This window comes from Ovis canadensis, chromosome 2 (assembly GCF_042477335.2).
Source record: "Ovis canadensis isolate MfBH-ARS-UI-01 breed Bighorn chromosome 2, ARS-UI_OviCan_v2, whole genome shotgun sequence".
NCBI classification, from domain to species: domain Eukaryota; kingdom Metazoa; phylum Chordata; class Mammalia; order Artiodactyla; family Bovidae; genus Ovis; species Ovis canadensis.
Window position 1 is genome coordinate 152,724,574 of NC_091246.1, and position 22,783 is coordinate 152,747,356.

The 22,783-nt window shown below is 35.2% G+C and overlaps 1 protein-coding gene and 1 non-coding gene across 2 annotated transcripts in view; one reads left to right on the top strand and one right to left on the bottom strand.

Annotated features, from left to right (window-relative positions):
• The window catches only part of KCNH7 (potassium voltage-gated channel subfamily H member 7), a 531,172-nt gene that overhangs the window by 462,023 nt on the left and 46,366 nt on the right, over positions 1-22,783 (top strand). Inside the window, exons 8-9 of the mRNA XM_069574330.1 lie at positions 10,846-11,245; positions 18,689-18,888. Coding sequence (XP_069430431.1) covers positions 10,846-11,245; positions 18,689-18,888 — 600 coding nt within the window. The remainder of the gene's footprint in view (positions 1-10,845; positions 11,246-18,688; positions 18,889-22,783) is intronic.
• Positions 12,512-12,583, bottom strand: TRNAC-GCA (transfer RNA cysteine (anticodon GCA)). Its single transcript has one exon. It is a non-coding gene; the product is annotated as a tRNA-Cys (tRNA).

Here is a 22,783-nt window from a genome sequence, read left to right on the forward strand (position 1 = left end):
TTCTGATGAGGGGTAATCTAGTTCAGTGTTTTTCAAACTTAGGGGTCATGGAGGTGCCTGAGGGTCTGAGAGGCCCTCAAGGATTGGCAGCAAGACAGGCTGATAAGACTCAGAACCATCCACCTCCACTATAAAAAAGAGTAACCCAATTTTATCTGCTTTTGCTTTACCGATTACAGTTTCAAGTAAATTTTAATAAGAATTGACTTAATTAATTTTTTCATTTCCAGGAGAGGGTACGGTAACTCCCTTCTCAAGTAGATTCATTCATTCTATTAGCATTTACTGGGAACCGTGCTTTCTGTTGTAGTTGTTTAGTCTATAAGTTGTGTGTAACTCTACAACCCCATGGACTATAGCCCATGCAGCTCCTCTGTCCCTGGGATTTCCCAGGCAAGAATACTGGAGTGGGTTGCCATTTCTGAGTTTATAGGAAAGAGTGAGAAAAGACCCCCAGAGTATTATCTGATGGCAGCTCTAATATTACTATGTATAGGAGGACATGTGAGCATGAAGAGGAGGTTTTTGATTACCAGTGGGAGTTTTCCAGGTATAAGGGTCAGGCTAGTTAGAAGAGAAGCCCATTAAAGGCATAAAGGTATAAGGTGTTGGTTCCCAGCCCTATCAGAACCAACATAACAGATATTTTTAATGACCCTTTCTACTATTGTTAAATAGAAGTCATAGATAATATAGCCTTCTTACACACATAATTTCATAAATATATAATACCCATATTTAATATAAAGGAAAAACAAAAGAAATGTTCATTACAAAATACCTAGCTGATTGTGTAAATGCTTCAGGCATGGCTGCATAAAAAGATACAGCAAAGTTATCAGATGCTTGTTGTTGTTCAGTTGCCAGGCCATGTCCAACTCTTCGTGACCCCGTGGACTGCAGCATGCCAGGCTTTCCTGTCCCTCTCTATCTCCCAGAGTTTGCCCAAGTTCATGTCCATTGAATCCGTGATGCCTTCCACCCATCTCATTCTCTTTCACCATCTTCACCTTCTGTCTTCAATCTTTCCCAGCATCAGTGTCTTTTCCAATGAGTCACTTGTTTGCATTGGGTGCCAAAGTATTGGAGCTTCAGCAACAGTCCTTCCAAAGAGTATTCAGGGTTGATTTCCTTTAAGATTCATTGGTTGGATCTCCTTGCTTTCCAAGGGACTCTCAAGAGTCTTCTCCAGCACTGAAAGTATCAGTTCTTTGGTGTTCTGCCTCTGTATTGTCCAGCTCTCACATGTCCGTACATGACTACAAGAAAGACCATAGCCTCGACAATATGAACCTTTGTAAGCAAAGTGATGTCTTTGCTTTTTAACACATGTCTAGATTTGTCATAGCTTTCCTACCGGGAAGCAGTGGTCTTCTAATTTCATGTTTGTACCTAGTGATAATGAGGAAGCCCATAATTAAACAATAAATTAAATATTAAACAAGATAATGTTAGTTCTTTAAATTTGCATTTTAATAAAGGATTTCACAGCTATGCATGTATATTGCATACACATATATACATGCATTTATATAGATAATAGAAAAGTTTATCTGCATATATTAATATTTATATACCTAAGAACAGTGATAACTACAAATGTTGACTGATATAGCTGTGCTCTGTGCCATGTATGTAATATACAAATAACACAAGATCTATTGTCACTGAAAATGAATAGTGGCAGTAATGGGGCTTTCCAGTGTCATTAATATCTTCCTAATGCTAATGCCATCCAGACATCAAGGAAAAGATTCTCTATTTCTTAATTTTTATATTATCAAACATCATGCCATCCATAGCAAATTACCTCAATATCATTGATGCAAAGGAACAATATTACTCAGTTCAGTTCAGTCACACAGTCGTGTATGACTCTTTGCAACCCCATGGACTGCAGCAGGCCAGGCTTCCCTGTCCATCACCAGTTCCTGGAGATTGCTCAAACACATGTCCATCCTGTCGGTGATGCCATCCAACCATTTCATCCTCTGTTGTTCCCTTCTCCTCCTCCTTCAATCTTTCCCAGCATCAGGGTCTTTTCAAATGAGTCAGTTCTTTTGTCTTTCCAATCAATACTCAGGACTGATTTCCTTTAGGATGGACTGGTTGGATCTCCTTGCTGTCCAAGGGACTCTCAAGAGTCTTATCCAACACCACAGTTCAAAAGCATGAATTCTTTGGCGCTCAGCTTTCTTTATAGTCCAACTTTCACATCCGTACATGACAACTGGAAAGAGCAAAGCTTTGACTAGATGGACCTTTGTTGGAAAGTAATGTCTCTGCTTTTTAATATGCTGCCTAGATTGGTCATAGCTTTTCTTCCAAGCAGCAAGTGGCTTTTAATTTCATGGCTGTAGTCACCATCTGCAGTGATTTTGGAGCCCAAGAAAATAAGTTTCTCACTGTTCCCATTGCTTTCTCATGTATTTGCCGTGAAGTGATGGGACCAGATGCCATGGTCTTAGTTTTTTGAATGTTGTTTTAAGCTAGCTTTTTCACTGTCCCCTTTCACTTTCATCAAGAGGCTCCTTAGTTTCTCTTTGCTTTCTTCCATAAGGTTGTGTCATCTGCATATCTGAGGTTATTGATATTTCTTCCTGCTATCTTGCTTTCAACTAGTGCTTCATCCAGCCCAGCATTTCTCACGATGTACTCTGTATATAAATCAAATAAGCAGGGTGACAATACACAGCCTTGATGTACTCCTTTCCCAATTTGGAACCAGTCCATTGTTCCATGCCTAGTTCTAACTGTTCCTTCTTGACCTGAATACAGATTTCTTAGGTAGCAGGTAAGGTGGTATGGTATTCCTATCTTTTGAAGAATTTTTCAGTTGTTGTGATCCACACAGTCAATAAAGCCAAAGTATATGTTTTTCTTGAACTCTTTTACATTTTGGTTGATCCAACAAATGTTGGCAATTTGATCTCTCATTCTCTGCCTTTTCTAAATCCAGCTTGAACATCTGGACATTCTCAGTTCATGTAATGTTGAAGCCTTCCTTGGAGAGCTTTGAGCATTGCTTTGCTAGCGTGTGGGCTGAGTACAATTGTGTGTTAGTTTCCACATTTTTTGGCATTGCCTTTCTTTGGAATTGGCATAAAAACTGACTTTTTCCAGTCCTGTGACCAATGCTGAGTTTTCCAAATTTGCTGGCATATTGAGTGCAGCACTTTCATAGCATCATCTTTTACAATTTGAAATAGCTTAACTGTAATTCCATCACCTCCACTAGCTTTATTCGTAGTGATGCTTCCTAAGGCCCACTTGATTTCACATTCCAGGATATCTGACTCTAGAGGAGTGATTACACCATCCTGGTTATCTGGGTCTTGAAGATCTTTTTTGTACAGTTCTTCTGTGTATTCTTGCCACTTCATGTTAATATCTTCTGCTTCTTTTAGGTACATACAGTTTTTGTCCTTAACTGTACTTATCTTTGCATGAAAGTTTGCCTTGGTATCTCTAATTTTCTGGAAGAGATCTCTAGTCTTTCTCATTCTATTGTTTCCCTCTGTTTCTCTGCATTGATCACTTAGGAAGGTTTTCTTATCTCTCTTTACTGTTCTTTGGAGCTCTGCATTCAAATGAGTATATCTTTCCTTTTCTCCTTTGCCTTTAGCTTCTCTTCTTTTTCAGCTGTTTGTAAGGCCTCTTCAGACAACCATTTTGCATTTTTGCATTTCTTTTTTTGGGACATGGTCTTGGTTACTGCCTCCTGTACAATGTCACAAACCTCCACCCATAGTTCTTCAGGCACTCTATCAGATCTAATCCCTTAAATCTATTTGTCACTTCCACTGTATAGTCATAAGGGATTTGATTTATGTCATACCCAAATGGTCCAGTGGTTTTCCCTACTTTCTTCAATTTAAGTATGAATTTTGCAATAAGCCGTTTATGATCTGAGCTACAGTCAACTCCCAGTCTTGTTTTTCTGACTGTATAGAGCTTCTCCATTTTTGGCTGCAAAGAATATAATCAATCTGATTTCAGTACTGACCATCTGGTGATGTCCATATGTAGATTCTTCTCTTGTGTTGTTGGAAGAGGGTGTTTGCTATGACCAGTGTGTTCTCTTGGTAAAACTCTGTTAGCCTTTGACCTGCTTCGTTTTGTATTCCAAGGCCAAATTTGCCTCCTATTCCAGGTATCTGTTGACTTCCTACTTTTACATTCCAGTCCTCTATGAAGAAAAGGACATCTTTTTTGGGTGTTAGTTCCAGAAGGTCTTGTAGGTCTTCATAAAACCATTCAACTTCAGCTTCTTCAGCATTACTTCTTGGGGGCATAGACTTGGATTACTGTGATATGAAAGGTTTGCCTTGGAAAGGAATAGAGATCATCTGTCATTTTTGAGATTGCACCCAGGTACTGCATTCTGGACTCTTTTGTTGACTGTGAGGGCTACTCCATTTTTTCTAATGGATAGTTTTCCACAGTAGTAGATATAATGGTCATCTGAATTAAATTCACCCATTCCGATCCATTTTAGATCACTGATTCCTGGTGATGTTCACTCCTGTCATCTCCTGTTTGACCACTTCCAATTTACCTTGATTCATGGACCTAGCATTCCATGTTTCTATGCAGTATTATTTTTATGGCATTGGACTTTATTTCCATCACCAGTCACATCCTCAACTGAGCATTGTTTTCTCTTTGGCTCTGTCTCTTCAATTTTCTGGAGTTATTTCAATAACAGTATTATTGGTTGTCTCCAAAAAGTCAACTTTTCATTATCTGCTTCAAATGTTTCCATAGTGTGCTTCTTTTTGTTAAATGTTACTTCAGAGATATTAATAGTTAGACTCTAAAGCTCTCTGTTTAGTTACATGCTTCATTAAACTCTTACTCCCCTGAAAATTTGTAGTAGTATTTTGATTAATTAATTGACCTCTCCCCTTTCACACTTCACTGTTATTTTTCATGAATTCTGAATGAAGGCAAGGCCTTTTGACAGGGAGTTTTAACAGAGAGGAGTTGTTTCTGCTCACATTGATATGTTTGCTTCATTAGTGTGATACATAAATCATGGAATGGTTACAAGGGAAAGCAAAGCAGGCCTCTGTTATAGAAACTTTGATCATTTTGTCAGTATTCCTTTTGAACCTGATCTCTACAGTAGTTGTCATTAGTTTGTTTGAAATGAATTTCTAAAACATTAGACATACTCATGTTCAAATTGAAATAACAATGAACATTTTGCAGGCCTGCATGCTTATATGTGTCTACATATAAAGTAACTATGTCTCTCATTAGGTACTTTTTAGGAATTATAGCAGAAGTTTCAGCTGATTGTATTTGAGGTATCTGGTCATGTTTTTAAAAGTCTGTGGCATGACAATTAAGAGACAAAGAATCCACAATGGAATACTTCTTGAACTAAGGAATAATAAGAGTATTCCATCAATAAATGTTGTATAAAGTTCTTCACTTATCCATTACTTATATGTGATCCACTGACTAAAATTTGCTAAAGACAAAATAAGTTTTGGTTAAATGTTTCCAGAACAAGCCAAATTCCATATATATGTTTTACAAAAAATAACATATTATTCATAATTGTTTATTTACTGCAGCATTTGCAGACTACTATTTAGAATAATTTGATGATCAGTTTTCTGTGTTACTATAACTAAAGAGAAAGTAAGATCAAAATGCAGCAAAATAGAATGTTAATTTTAAAACAAAATAAAAATAAAAGTATCTTGAGAGTAAAGGATGTTAAATATTGGAGATTGTAAAATCTTCTTTTTAAAAGCCTGTTTGTTGAGAAATTTATGAGGTTTGGTACAAATAAAGAAAGGCTAAGCTAGGTGCCCCACCCGACTATGGTTTTTTACACACTCAAAATACAGCTCTTTGTTTGTATTAGTGAATGTGTTTTAGAGATAGTAAAATAATATGACTCAAGCTGAACAAAAAAAAATAAAAATTAGTTTCAGTATTATTGTGTTTTAGTGGGCAATTTATTGAATGATGTTTGCAAGTACTAAAACTTAATGGGAATAGAAATGAAGTCTAAAACCATGAGTGTGGAATTATGAAATTTATTACTCATTAAGTGTTCCCTTTTCCACCTTGTGTGTGTTGGTTGCTTTGTCATGTCCAACTCTTTGGGATCCCATGGACTGTAGCCCACCAGGCTCCTCTGTCCATGGAATTCTCCAGGTAAGAGTACTGGAGTGGGTTGCCAGTTCCTTCTCAGGGGATTTTCCCAACCCAGGGATCATACACAGGTCTCCTGCATTGCAGGCAGATTCATTACGATCTGAGCCACCCAGGAACCCCCTTTTCCCATTTGAACCCAAATGTTATGCTTCCCAGATTATGCAGGTAAAGAATCCACCTATAATGCATGAGACACAGATTCAGTCCCTGTGTCAGGAAGATCCCCTGGAGGAGGAAATGGCAACCCAGTCCAGTGTTCTTGCTTGTAGAATCCCATGGACAGAGGAGCCTGGTGGGCTACAGTCCAGGGGTTAAAAAGAACTGGACACAACTGAGTGACTAAAAATATACATCACTTGATAAACAGGACAGAATGATGGATTAAGTAGAAAGTTTCAGTGACGTTCACCTAACAACCAGCAGCCAGAACCAAAGAGCGCATATTTACATTTCCTCATTCATAAAGAATAATTCTATCTATTTACAATAGGCAAGGATTGTAGAGATTAAACCCTGAAATAAAGTATTTTCAATGTAAGATTTTTTTTAATGCTTACTAAAGAGAATTATTTTTTAAAATTGTTTTGAAAAATGCTCAAACATGAGATTTCCTCCTATTGATGATGCTTTCTCAGTTTAACTATAGCCAGACTTATTCATAAGCAGAGAGTTATTAAATACTTCACCTATTTTAATTTCAAAAAAACATTGTTTTTCTTCAAAAATAATTCTATTTACATTAAGAGAGAATGCCTGAACTTCTGTAAAATATCTAGTAGAAAAAAAACTCATAGTTTTTTTTAGTCTGGGCCTGTTATCTAACATATTGACAAAATTGTAGTTGTTTAAAGTATATATTCTTAATATAAAATTCAGTTAAGAAAGTTGTACTTAATAAGGGAAAGTAGCTTTTTACCTCAATATAAAAAAAAAAAAAGTATCTGGGTACATTTTTTAAAAAACTGAAATAGGATGATATTCATCAGCTGCTCAGAAATTTGAAAAATTAAATTTCCAGGGGAAGAATCATTTTACATTTTTTAAAAATTGTGACAAAATGAAAGTCTTAGGATGGTCTTCTTTACTGTGGTATTCAGGCAAAAAGAGTTTGAGATGTTGTTCAATCAGGGTAAACGAGTTGAATTCTGAACTAGCATAGGTACTGTTGAGATGGAAAATTGACTTGTTAAAGTTTATTGTATCTCTTTTGTTATATATTAATAGACAGTACTGGAAAACAATGGACCTTGCTTTGACCTACTGCAAAACAGTTCACCTCTTTCTAGATCTTATTTATTGTCTTTCTGTCTTCATATTACATCATAATGATTACTCTTACCTCTAGTGAGCTTTTATATGCTTTTCACTCTCTACCAAAGGTAACAATAAACAAAGAATGTTTTTCTAAAACCAGTGAAAAAAATCAAGAAATACCACCTAAGAGAAACTTCTTTACCTCTACTATTTTAAAAGTTCTTGTCATTAGTTTCAAGATAGTTTTATTTCTATTTTCAAAAATTGAAAAAACACTCACTAAGGTAGATTTTCATAGTATGTCTGGGTATTACATGAACTTAGATATACTGTGAGATAACTATGCATTCTGAAAATATTCTAATAAGCCAAAAACTACCAATTATAAGGTAGTTGTTGGTCCCATTTTTGACTTGCGGATAATACAAAGATAGTTCATTGAACTAAACAATGGAAACTAATAGCCTGACAAATCAAAAAGAAGGGATTGATCTTTTTTTTGTCCCGTTTTTTTCTGAGATTTTGGTGCAATCACTTCTCTTTATTGTATTATCTGGGGCAAAACACCCTAAATCTTTAAAGAGATATTTAAAGAAAGAAAAAAGAGTTATTGCTAGCCTAAATGTCATCTACAAGGTGTGCTGTACACAGCTAAGGAAGAATGCCCAGGCATATTGGCAGCATCTTGATAACCGCAGAAAAGGCATTTGTTACTCGGTACGAGTTATAGAATCAAAAGAGAATGGCTTTGACTGTTGAAGCCAATATTCACTCATCCTTAGGATGCAACTGAAAGTACTGTCTACCCCCAACACTTTCACTCTTCCCCTCCCTCTTCCTCTCTGTCCTCTCCTGCAGCTCCTTGTGTCAGCTCCTTTGGGACTTTATCATGTACCTTACTTTTTTAGCTTTTTTGGTACAGACAGTATGTCACTGTGTGTTATTATATTTATTTACCTTCTCAGGAAACTTACTGTCATCTAGATTTCACCTCATTTCGACATAATGGTAGAAGAAACACCAGAGGTTTCTTTTGAGAGGAGGGCAAAAAGGAAGCATAATATACAGCAGATTGGATTCCTCTCCTTTTCATAGCGTCATTTTGCTCTACCATCTTTGTAGCCAAAAGAGTTGTTAGTACTTTAATCACAGGATGTTGTTAAAACAGCTTATTTATTCTGAAGCATTTCACTTCATTAACAAAATACCTATACAAATTTCATTATATTTCATTTATCTTGAGTTTCAGAAATTGCTCCCAAAAAAGGCAGTTTTGAACAATAACCCTCAAGTATTTCTGATTTCTCCACATAAGTAAATAGGAATCAAAACTGGAGGAAAAATAAATGTGCAAACTTAAACTCTGAAGTGTAGAAATGGAGTTACGCTGAAACAGGTTGATTTCTGTCAAAGAGTCTGAGCAGTCAGTGCATCTAAATGATAGTCTTGTCTTTGAAAAATCCCTACAATTTCCCAGGGGAGCTGAAAGACCAGTGTTCAAAAGCTTCCACTCAAAATTCCTGATATCAGTGTAACAAGTTTGGGAAATATGTAGCTCTAACAACCCATTTTACAATACAAAGTTACTGCTTAGTGACGGAAACAAAAGCATGTGAGATATTACAATAAAAACACAGTTACAATGTACTGGGTATTACCTACAATGCTAGAAGGAGGCATTATTATGCCCATTTACAAAAGAAGAAATTGATGCTTAAAGATTAAATAAGTAAATTGTCTGTGGTGACACTGTTATGGAAGCAGAATTTCAAACCTAAGTTTGTTCCGAAGTTCTAACTCATAACTGCTACACTGAAACTTTGAAAATATAAATAGTAGAAAGTTATCTTTTCTCCCAGGAACCCACCTCTTACTCATTTAAATTCACCATTTATTCATTGAAGAGACATAATTTTAAATTTGTGATGAAAAAACACTGTTTCCCTTACTACACCCTAAAAAATAATAACTCAGTTTTGGGAACAGAGAAGACTCACCTCTCCCATTTCTAAGTGAGCAATGACCAGAATCCAAATTTTAATAAAACCATCACAACTACCCAAACTCCTTTCTAGAAGATTCGAATGCTAACTGAAAAGAATTCAGGGGAGACAGAAATCTTTCCTTCCCTTGTGACCACTCTGAAATAAGGGGAAAAAAAAAACTGTAACCCTGATTTTACAATGTTAATGAAAGTATTTTCTTGATATTTAGAGCTATTTTCTCACGAAATCAATATGAAGATATAGGATGATAGTTCTGCCACATGCTATTTCTTTAATTAAAATATGTGTTCTTAACAAAAATGAATGTACTTTGAGAAATAAACACCAAAATGAACACATAAAATGACTCAGTAATTGATTGGTAAATACCATGTAACATGGAATAATTATATACCCTTCGAATTATATAGTACTTATAGTTGACATTATTTAGGAAACCTAACAAATGAACTTGCAATTTGTTAAGAAATTTCAAATCCAAATTTGTTTACAGATTTCAAATCCAAACAACCAGTTAAGTATCCTGTTATTATTTAGAAGTGTCCTATCTTTAGATACCTGGCCAATAATAGTCATGCAATTAGTTACCCATATCACATCCCAAAGCAAAATACATAATATCATTGGGATATCAAGAAACAATTTATCAATTCAACACATTTAAAAAGGAAAAACTGAATCTGAACATAGTACTTAATGCATGCATGCAATCATCCAATAAGTTTCCCAGTTATCTGCTTGACTGGCTCCTCATTGAAACCCTTCTAAACTCTAATGTCAGCTTGTCAGCAAGATTCTCTTTGGCCTTCCTTTCTAAAACAGTTCTCATCCCAACCCAAGCTCCTGAACACCCTCTATCATATTGCTCTGTTTTTTATTATCATTGTCACACTTTTCACTCTTGAAATGATCTTATTATTTGTTTTAAAAATGTTTATTTCCTCCCCAATAGACAGTGGGCCTTGTTTCTCTTTATAAAAAGTGACACTTTTGTCTAATAAATAAATATCTTTTTCTACTATAAAAATGACCATGTCCATTTGCTCAACACTATAATCCCACTTGCTGGGCCCACCAATAACACACTGGGATGATTGTCAGTGAATGAATGATTTACTGAGTACCCATTATGTGCCAGGCAAATGGTTAAAGTGCAAAACAAAGCATGGTCTCTGTCCCAAAAGAATTACATGCTGAGATAGTGAATTAATGTACCACACACTTTCAAAGTACTTTCCAAAGCAAATGTTAAAAAAAGAAAAAAACTAACCTTGATGTTTAATTCAAATACGCAACTATCTTCAGTGCTACCATATTTTTGTAACCTATTTCTACTTACTTTGCTACACAGGAACACACACTGAATTGTCTACCAACTGTTTCTGATCGTGCACGTTTATTTCCACAGACAACAACATTAATTGGTCTTTTGAAGACAGCTCGACTCCTTCGTCTTGTGAGAGTGGCCCGAAAACTTGATCGATACTCAGAATACGGGGCTGCAGTTCTAATGCTCTTAATGTGCATATTCGCCCTGATTGCTCACTGGCTGGCTTGCATTTGGTATGCCATTGGGAATGTAGAAAGGCCCTACCTGACTGACAAAATCGGCTGGTTGGATTCCTTAGGACAACAAATTGGGAAACGTTACAATGACAGTGACTCAAGTTCTGGACCATCCATTAAAGATAAATACGTCACAGCACTTTATTTTACCTTCAGCAGTTTAACGAGTGTGGGATTTGGGAATGTGTCTCCTAACACCAATTCGGAGAAAATCTTTTCGATTTGTGTTATGTTGATTGGCTGTAAGTAGATTTCACTTTTGTTATCTATTAGGATAAACTAATAGTACAAAATCAATGTCTCTAAAACATTTAGAAGAAGGCAAAGAAAAAATTATAGAAAGTTGTAGAGATAATGGGATTAAATATATGGGTATTTTATTTTACCAAATCTGATTTCTCTCTGTGAGGGGAGACACCAAAGATCTTGCATGACCGCAGGAAACTATGAACATAAAACTAGAGTGACATGGTCCTTGGGATTCAGGAATTGAGGCTTGAAGTCCACTTTTACTGATGCAAAAATGTGTCTGTATTATATTTAAAAAAATGTGTCTGTAATTTATTACAAATGGTTATATTCTGTAATATTTCAAGCTGAGACCAGATTAGAATAGGAAGGACTCTTTTACATCACATAACTAGATACACAGACATTGGTAGATAGATATAGATATGTAAATATCACCCTACTAATTATAATGTGAGCTAATCTTTCATATATACACATATGCACATATACATACATACATTTTTCCTTGTCATTTGACTAAAAATTCCTTTGTCTGTGACATTATGCCAAGGACCTAAGTGATTGCCCTTTACCCTACAATGGGTAATGCTATGAGCATCATTTAAAAGTTATATTCTTTGGAATAAGAAAAAAACTGTGTAAAACTAAAGATGTTTTAATATTAATTTTAAAAAATCACACTTTGGAACCACTAAAAATAACTTTGTTTATACCATGCAGCAACTGACAAAAGCATGATGGATTTTAAAGTCTGAAAACGAGCATCATCACCCTTAGGTTGCATACAAATTTGAAAATAGACCCAGAGAGTTAATTTTTGAATGCTAATATATTGAGTAATAAAATGTGCTAGGTAAGCTTTATTTATGAAACTTAAATAGATTCATATTAGTATATTGAAATAACTAGTATAGGCAAATAACATTACATTTAAATAACTCTTAAAATATTCTGAAAATTCAGGCTAAGTCTTGCTACAAACCAAAAAGCAGAATTACACTCAGAAGGAAATGGAAGCGGAGCCCACTGGAAAAAAAAGAAAAATTCATTCCAGAGAGACTGAATCTTACAGAACAAACACAGGCCCAACCATTCTGTGATTGCAGCTGCTAGTAAATACTTTATGAAGTGAAGTCACTCAGTTGTGTCCGACTCTTTGCAGCCCTGTGGACTGTAGCCCGCTCAGGCTCCTCTGTCCATTGGATTCTCTAGGCAAGAATACTGGAGTGGGTTGCCATTTCCTTCTCCAGGGGATCTTCCCAACCCAGGGATCGAACCTGGGTCTCCTGCATTGCAGGCAGATGCTTTATCCTCTGAGCCACCAGGGAATAATACTTTACAGTGGCTATCAATTTTAGTGGCATTGGTAACAAAGAAAAGAAAAAAAGTATGTTTTTAATTATTTATACACAGATATAGAAATATATATATATATATATGCTCTTTTCATATATATATATATTTCTATATCTGTGTATAAATTATTGGAGAAGGAAATGGCAACGCACTCCAGTGTTCTTGCCTGGAGAATCCCAGGGATGGGGAAGCCTGGTGGGCTGCCGTCTATGGGGTCACACAGAGTTGGACACGACTGAACTGACTTAGCGACTTAGCAGCTTAGCATGCTCTTTTCAAAAGAAAACAGTACTTGAATCTTCAAACAGAATTTCCAAGGAAGAATTTTTTAAGAGCTGTGCCATGCTAAGTTGCTTCAGTCCATGTCCGGCTCTGTGCGACACTGTGAACTGTAGCCCGCCAGGCTCCTCTGTCCATGGGATTCTCCAGCCAAGAATACTGGACTGGATTGCTGTTCCCTTCTCCAGGGGATCTTCCCCACCCAGAGATCAAACTGTCTTATATGTCTAACTTGGACTGGCCTGCCTGAGGGTTCTATCCCACTAGCGCCACCTGGGAAGCCCTTTTTTAAAAAAAATATAAATTTATTTATTTTAATTGGAGGTTAATTACTTTACAATATTGTATTGGTTTTGCCATACATCAACATGAATCCGCCACGGGTGTACACGTGTTCCCCATCCTGAACCCCCCTCCCACCTCCCTCCCCGTACCATCCCTCTGGGTAGTCCCAGTGCACCGGCCCCAAGCACCCAGTATCATGCATCGAACCTGGACTGGCGATTCATTTCTTATATTAAGAGCACTAAAGTTTAACATGTTCACTCCAGGATTAAGTGAAATGCATGGTACTATTTATCGTGTAAATTATTTTAAGTTAGAGACTCAGTTCTTTGCTTGCTCTGTGGTGGTGGTGGTTTAGTCACTTGTGACAATGTCGACTGTAGCCAGCCAGGCTTATCTGTCCCAACATTTAATCCTTAAATCGGGGATTACTGCCAGTTTTTCTTCTTCCTTTCCTTGTGTCTTTTTCCTTCCCTTTTTCTTTCTTTTCTTCCTCCCTCCCTCTCTACTTTCCTCCCTTCCTTCCTATATTTTTGCCTTTTTGAATATGACATTATGCTATTTCTATTGCTTGTTTAGGAAGAATATTTGTTTCCTGCAGAGGAATTCTATCTTTTAAGGAAAAACACTCTAGTTAATTGGGTTGACTAAGATATATCCATATTCCACATAATATCTTTCATTTGAATAACAGACTTGCTTCTACAAAACTTAATCAAAATGGGATTATGTAAAGCTTAGCATCAGACAGGAAAAAAAATTATACATATTTCTAGAGAATTGGATCATGAGCTATTATGCCATAAAAGGTAAAATAAGATTGGAAACAGCAATAATAAGCATGCCTTGAAATTTTCATAGCCATTTAATGTATTTGTGTATATCTACACATGATATTTTCATTTAGACCCAACTGTATTAAGAAATGATTTAATTTTCTGTATTTAGTTCTATTTTATACTAAGTACATACCCTTCAATTATATGAGTGCTTTGATTAAACCTAAAAATAAAATATAATATCCAAAATATAAATATAAAGTATTGTATATATACTACTGCAAGTTAAAGTTGTTACCATCAGTTATCAAGTTGAACTTTTTTTCCCAAAGCTTCTTTAAAACTAATCTTCATTCTAAAATAAAAATTTTAAGCCAAACAAAGTAATCTGCAATCCTTTTAGCAGCAATACAATTCAAGGAAACTAAAAATTAAACATTAAAGGCTATCATCTAATTAAATTCAAATAACTCAGGTACCTATAGATACATTTTTTAAAACTTCTATTTGCAGAGGCAGTCACCAATTTTGCTGCTGAATATGTACAGAGAACAGTAACCATAGAATTCTTTTTAAAAATATACACTATTCAAGGTGAAAAATAAAGGTATAAGTGGAATTAAATAAGTGAGAATATAAGTTAATATCACATATTTATATCTATTAGTTCTGATATTAATATATAAGTATAATCTTTATTCAAATATTATAAATATAATATACACATTTGATTTTTTTAAACCTATAAACCAGTATATAAAGGCAAATATATTTTATCTCTGACCTGCTTGACAAACATCTTAGGAGAATTTCTTGTTTTTATAATGTGTAAAACAAAGTAACTGGATTTCTGCTTCTAACCATGATGGAGAAACTGAAACCTTACAATACTCCTATAACTTCTCTGTTAAATATCAGAAAATTAAACAAAGTATATAAGCATTTGGATTTCATCAAAGTTAGTAACTTCAGCTTTCCAAAGGACACTGTTAAGAGGAACAAGCAAATGCTAGACTAAAAAAAAAATACTCTCGATACTTAGATCTAGAAAAAGACTTTTATTTAGAATATATCAAGAATTCTTACAACTCCATAATAAGAAGACAACTCAATTTTTAAAAAATGAGAAAAAGTTTTAAACAGCCGTTTCACAAAAGAAAATATGTTAATGGCCAGTAAATACATGGAGAGATATTATTAGTTGTCACGGAAATGCAATTAATGCTCTATGATGGTTAAAATAAGACAACACCAAATGTTCGGAAGGTTGGAGAACAGCTGGTATTCTCAAATATTGCTGGTGAGAATGTGAAATCACACCAAATTTGGGAAGTAGCTTGGCAGTTCCTTAAACATAACCACCGGCGTGTGTGCTCAGTGGCTAAGCCATGTCCAGCTCTTTGCAGCCCCAGTGACTGTATCTCCCCAGGCTTCTCTGTCCATGGGATTTCCCAGGCAAGAATACTGGAGTGGGTTGCCATTACCTTCTCCTGGGCATCTTCCCCACCCAGTGATCAAACCCTAGTCTACTGCACTGGCAGGCAGATTCTTTACCACTAAGCCACCAGGGAGGTCCAGACATACCACACAGATCAGCAATTCTAATTTTAATTCTTTCAAAGGGAAATGAAAATGTATGCCCACACAAAGACTTGTACACAAATGTTCCTAACAGTTTTATTCCTAATAGCCAAAAACTAGAAACGGTGAGATTTCATCAACAGAAGAGATAAATGAAGTTGGTAGAACCGTGTGATGCAAATCTACTCGTAATAAAAAAAAAAAGAACAGATTGCTGACACAAACAAAACAGAATTTCAAAACTAATATGACTGGAAAAGAAGTCAGACATAGATGAATATGTTCGTTATGATTCTATTTATATGAAACTCTAGGAAATGCAGACTAATCTGTAATGATGTAAAGGAGCTCAGTGATTGTCTAGAGTTAGCCTAGAAAACAAGTGGGCAAGCACCCAAGGGACAAAGTGGAATCTTCTGGGATGATGAAAATGGTCTATATCTTGATTCTGTTAATAGGGGTGTGTATGTTTGTCAACTAACTGAGCTGTACATTTAAAACAGATTCATTTTGTTGTACCTAAATTATACATCATCAACATTTATCTTTTTAAATTTGCATACTAGGTAGGAAAGCATTTTTATTTCATCAGTATGTTTCAACTATTACCCGATGACCCTAAATTCACTGGGATTCCCTGGTAGGCTCAGATGGTGAAGAGTCTGCCTGCAGTGTGGGAGGCCCAGGTTTGATCCCCGGGTTGGCAAGATCCTCTGGAGAAGGAAATGGCAACCCACTCCTGTATTCTTGCCTGGAAAATCCCATGGACAGAGGAGTGTGGCAGGTTACAGTTCATGGGAGCGCAAAGAGTCAGACATGACTGAGCAACATCGCTTTCACTTTCTAAATTCATTAGTTTGGTGAGCTTCTCAGATTTTGAGTGTGGCGTGCTGAAGTTTTAAATTATACCTGTTTTATTTGTATAGTACCTCAAGGTGAAGCAAATCATTTTGGTGAAAGAATTTCCTGTTAAGGAAGGCTAAACAAAATACTGAGTTGAGAGAAATGATTGTATGGTCTGCCAACTTGCTTTTGATTCATATTTTATGCCAGTTGATGGGCATTAGCTAAATAATATATACAAAATAGAATCATTTTATGCTTTTTTTCTTGCTTACTGCCTTTAGCTCCATTTGCCTCCTAAAAATATAGAAAAAAAAGTATGCCTTTATTATAATTTAAAAAGTCATTAGCATAGAATTTCCTTAGAGAAATATATGCTATTCATGTATTCAACTATGTACTTATGATCTAGATTTTGCTGTCCTATCAATGAGTAGAAATACCTGTCCATGATCAAACTAATGTTTGGTTCATTTTTATGGCAGTATGGAGATAAAAACACAGTATTTATTAAAAACAAAAAAAGAATGTTTTCCCTGACTCTTCTTTGCATAATTATGTGGTTTAAGTAAAATAACTAGCATTGATTATGGGCCCTCTAATTAAATCAAGTGAAAATCTGTACCAAACCATTTCCTGAGAACATGATAGATACTTTGGACACTTATCAGCAAGCATAAATATATGCTAAAGTTAGGCAGAGTAAAATATATTTTTTACATAAATCTCTTTGAATCGTGGTAATCCATTTCAGGCACGTATTGCTAGCTCCCTTCTTAAGTGTTCATTTACTCAAATTATGCCCAAGTTTTATTTTGTTTTGTTTTCTTTTTCATGCCTGTGGAAGATACAACCTAAACAGGTTTTCTATATTAATGAGACTTACTGTCTTTCACAAACCCCAATTCAGCCTTCCTATAGATTTCCCCAATATTTTTTCCTTGACATAGATAAAGCACCACCCATTTGTCTGGGACATTCTCTTACTTGGGACATCTATGGTAAACTAGGACCATGCTAACCAAGAGACAGAAATAAGATGGAAAAGAAAGCAAATGACCAAGAAGATAAATCATTTTAAAACACAGACTAAATCTGGCAAAAAATTACCTTAAAAATGATCAAGTGGTTTATATAGGCAATGGTTTGTAAAATATGTTGTGGAAAAAAATATGTTGGGTGACTATTGTTGAACAAATACTTCGAGGAGTTGCTGTTGTTTTTGTTTTCCTTTCCCCCCACCTGCTTGATACATTACAGTTCCATTACCTCCTCTCTAAGTGTCTGAATATGCCCAAAGCAAGATGTAGGCCATTGTCATCATGTGACTTTCTGTATAAAATATGGAATTTTTTTTAGGATTATTAGAAACTAAACACAAATATAAAAAGAAAGACAAGATATTTAAAGAGCTTATGTTAAATTATAAATATTTTGCCCAGGAAGCTTTAGAAATGGCATTCTAAGTAATGAATATTAGGTTTTTTTCTTCCCATAGGTGAAAGAACAAAGAAGTCATTCTATTTTTCTCTGCAAAAACAAAACTATATTCTCATAGTCTAAGCCAAAGATATATTTCTCATCTAGAAAGTATAAAAATAAATTTTAGTAGATTAAAAATTACATATGAAGAAGCACTCTAAGGAAACTGTGATTTCCTTGAAACAATTTATGGGGACTCCCCTGGTGGTTCAGTGGCTAAAACTCCGGGTTCCCAATGCAGGGGTCCTGGGTTTGATCACTGGTCAGAGAACTAGATCCCACAGGCCGCAAAGATCCCACATACCACAGTGAAGACCTGGCACAGCCAAATAAATGAGTAAATAATTCAAAAAATATTATTCCTTAGCAAATCCTTAAATTTTATAGTAAACATTTAATATTACCAGGTTAGGCCTGAGGCTGAGGTAGAATTGTCACAATTTTAAAACTTTTACTCCACTTCCAGAATACAGATCTGTGGTAACCCCATGACGTACCTTCTTGTTACATTACAAATAAAATGCTGATTCTAGTCAATAGTCTAGATTGGTTACAGGTCGATATTGTAAACGGTCTGAGTTTTTACTTTAATATAGAATCCATGATGAATTGGGATATTTTTCCTCTCCAGATTTAACATCAAAATTATAAACTTTACAACAGTATTCACTTAACTACTTTATTCCCCATGGGCCAGTAATAACCCCTCACAAATGGATTGAGATTACAAAAAAAAAAAAAAAAAATCTGCATTTTGATATTCTGATAAGATATAATATCCCCAAGTGCAGTCTTTCCCCCATAACTTTGTTTTTTTATCCAATCCAGCACTAATGTATGCAAGCATTTTTGGGAATGTATCTGCAATTATCCAAAGACTGTACTCGGGAACTGCCAGGTACCATATGCAGATGCTGCGAGTAAAGGAGTTCATTCGCTTTCACCAAATCCCCAACCCTCTGAGGCAGCGGCTTGAAGAATATTTCCAGCACGCATGGACTTACACCAATGGCATTGACATGAACATGGTATGTACTACTGTTTTCCAAAACTGGAGCCCCTCAGGCATTATAGCTACAGCCAAAATGAAAAAAACAGTTTCACCAGCTTTGAACCCCTTGCTTTTGTTTTCCTTTCTCGGATGTTTATTTTCTCCCCTGGAGATAGTCTTTCATTCTCAACTCATGGCATTGCATGGTGCTATATCTAGTTATACTGTGTGGCAAAGGCATAACATGATGCAAACTGATATAACTGTGTGTAGTAGAGCGCCCACTTCTGGTCAGAGAGAGCATTGCTAAGTTAGGACTTGGGCTTTCACCACATGGCCTAGCTGCCAGAGCCCACAAAATACATGGATCCTTGTGCATTAAGATATTACAAGTAAACAATAATAACTATAATGCCTCCAAACAGAAATATTTTTTTTAAATATGACATTTTAAGGATCTGTGGGAGAGGTTAAGGAACTTAAGTATACCATAAACATTTTATAATAGGAAGTTTCATTTTTCTGTTAAGGACAATTTTTCTATATTTTCATCAATTAAATATGTGCCCTTTTACTGTATCTGGTTTAATGCATCTTTCCTTTCAAGGGGGAAATATGTATGCTTTCATAACTCTTAAACAAATTCAACATCAACTTTTCATAACCGTCCCTCCTCTATCAATGCTTAAAAATCAATACAACTAGTAAAATTAATTGATCTAAAGAGCTCCTTTTATTATTAGGAAAGTTACATATATCTTTTTGACCTAGCTATTTGTCTATAGATATTGATTACTAAAGATAAATTATATGATAAATACAAATTCAATAGCATATCATAGACCTATTAAAAAATGATTAGAATTATGATACCCTCCCATCTAGCTATTCCTCCGCTGGGCAAGGATCTTGTTTCTAAGAGTTCTTTAGAAAATGAAATCTTTCAAAGTTAGTGACAGCAACATTATGATACAACTCTTTCATACAACTTACTCAGTTGAGATTGACATTTTTTTATTTCATCAGCAATAGCCTAACAAAAAAAATAAAGGTTCAAAATTAACAGTTAAGGTACAGAAAGCATTGCAAATACTGCCAGTTTGAAATATATATTTACATATGATAGGTTTATCATAGCTGTGCATGATTTATTTGATTAAGAAATAATGGCATGCCATTATAAAATTTTTAATTTGAGGAACTAATCAATCAGCACATTTCATACAAAACCATAACTTAATTCCATGAGTTATTTCTAATTATCCCATATTTACTTGTGAAAATTCATTTGCAAAGTTGATCTCACCAGGGTAACACTTTAATCTCTTAAGAAAGTACCTACAAATTGGTCACTTTTGTTTATTTCCATTCATATTATTGTTTAATGAAGATATCAACATTCAGAAACTACAGGGGATTCTCTAAAGCTGGGTTGGCTCAAGCAGTGTCAAGAATCTTTAATCAAAACACATGTCACTCAATTTTGTTGTTCCATTCTGCCAGATTATTTCAATAACAATAGTTAAACATTTATTTATTTTACTTCCCCTCTCCATATTACTCTAGTTTTGTGACCATTTTTTTTGTGATAAAGTCTATTTTGTAAAAACTATTTACCTTTCATTGTTTGACTCTATTACCTATGAATTTGGTTTATATACCACTTGCCTATTTACAATGTACTTATGAAAGATTTATCTCTTTCCTGTCTGCTTCACACCTTAATACATGGAATCACAACACCCACCGGTAAGAACAGGAGGTATTTATATCCAATTTAATTCTCGTGTAAATTGTGGAGAACACCCTTGTGATCTGTCAGGTTTAGAGCTTGTTAAATGATTTCCAATGTTAGTTCTGATCTTTTTTGCATGGTGTAGCAGAGGAAATACAAAGCAAGAAACTGGGGAAGATAACCTGGAAGAGGCCAAGTACAGAATAGAAATTCTTAACTTGAACAACAACTTGACCTCTAATAATATTTATATAGTTTCCCCCCACCCACCCACAAAAAGTCACTTATCTGCCCCTTCCTCCACTCTGGTAAAGGTTATGGGTATACGGTTTGCATTAGATAATTGTCATAAAGAAAATGTCATTCTCTTTCATCATCCTCTATTTTCATGATGTAGGTGCTTTTCTTTCCTCTCATCTGCATGCCTGTATTACATGATCCAGGAGTTGTGTGAGCTCTAAACCATGTGCCACTGAGTCTTGCATGTGGTTTTGAGAGCTTGACTTTGCACGACCTTCTTGTTTGTACACAGTGTCTACATTTCTCATCTTGTGACTGCAATGTGAGTAAAAGATCTAAGTGCAATATAACTCTGAAAACTCAGCGAATGGAAGATGCTTGCTAATTAAGCACAATGTGCAAAAGAAAGTTGATTAGAAAAAAGCAACCCTATTCTTAGACTACTGAGAGGTTAAAAAAAAAAATCTTTTTTTTTTTTACCTCTAACACCACATTGTTAAATCCCTGTGTCTTATTAGTTTTATTGTTAACTAAATTGTGATTTAATAACAATTTAATGCAACTTAACTTTATGTACTGTGATACATAAAAATACATCAAACTGTTGTATTTTACATCAGCATTCCATGTTATTTCATTTGAGTATAACCTTAAATATGATTTATCATGAAACATTTCAGGCCATTTTTGCTGTTTAACCATGTCCAGATGAAGTACAAGATGTTTATTCACACTCTATTAATTGACTGAAAATTCTTTTTCATAGCCCCACACATTTGATTGCTTGATAGGTCACAAAACATTACAAAGAAGTTACCTAAAACATGGAGCCATATTCCTTATTCCCTGTTTTTTTGCTTTTAATGGAACATCTATTGCCAGAGTGTTCCAGAACCAAAAGCATTCTGGGAATATTTACGGGCTTCCTCTCAGTTGAGCCAAATGGTTCAGATTGCAAAAGGAAAGCAGTCAGAATAATGAAGTTAGTGAAAGGAAGATGTCCTTTTGCAAATTATGTCAGGTTTAGAATTAGTAAAAATTAGCTCAGAAATGTCCATAGGTCAAGTTTGGAAAATACTTTTCTTTCTGCAATACTCTTTCAGATTAGGACTGAAGGTTCCTCAATGGGTTTCCCCAAAAAAATCAAAGCTGTCTTATAACCCAATCTGAAACTTTCAAACATTATCTAACATTGATTTTAGTTACAACACTGCCAAAAACTGAAAATCACCTTCCATGTCATCATAGAATCAAGCCATGCACGTGAAGGAACGTGGCTTGGATGAATAAGGACACCAATAACCATGATTTATCCATCATTCAGGATGGAGAGAAATAAATCATTAATGACAGAAACCACTCCATAATTTAAAATTATATTTGCATGGAAGAAAAGCCTTTTTGAACATTCAATGAAAACTGTTACTCCTTACCTAAAAATGGCCCTCTAATAATGCCTAAATAATAGAAAATATATATATAGAATAAAAATTCAGAAGACCCAAGTACTAGCTATCAATATGCCACTAATCTTGGACAAGTCACTTAACCTGTCTGTAATTTCATTGAACATGTCATTTTCAAATAGTTCTAAAGCACCAAAACTGCCCTTGCTAAATCTGTGAAGCAATTATTATGGGAGTTTTTCTGCTTGAGGATGTAGAGTCTAACCTATCTGCTGCACACTCTTTTGCTCCCTCTGAGTCTCCTTTGTGGAACAGTTATTTCTTTGTTGAGTATTATTCAAAAACCACTGAAGTAAGTGAATGGTAGAATTGTGGATGGCAGAGAAACCAAGGAGACCATTTCAGGTAAAGACAAGGACAGGAATAGAGGCCCTGTTTTGAGGCATCCAAGGCAGAATTAAAGCAGATAATCTAAAAACAACTTTATTTAATTTATTTTAAGAAGAAGGGAGAACAGTTGAGTATTTTAGTCTGGGGTGTTGATGCAGAAA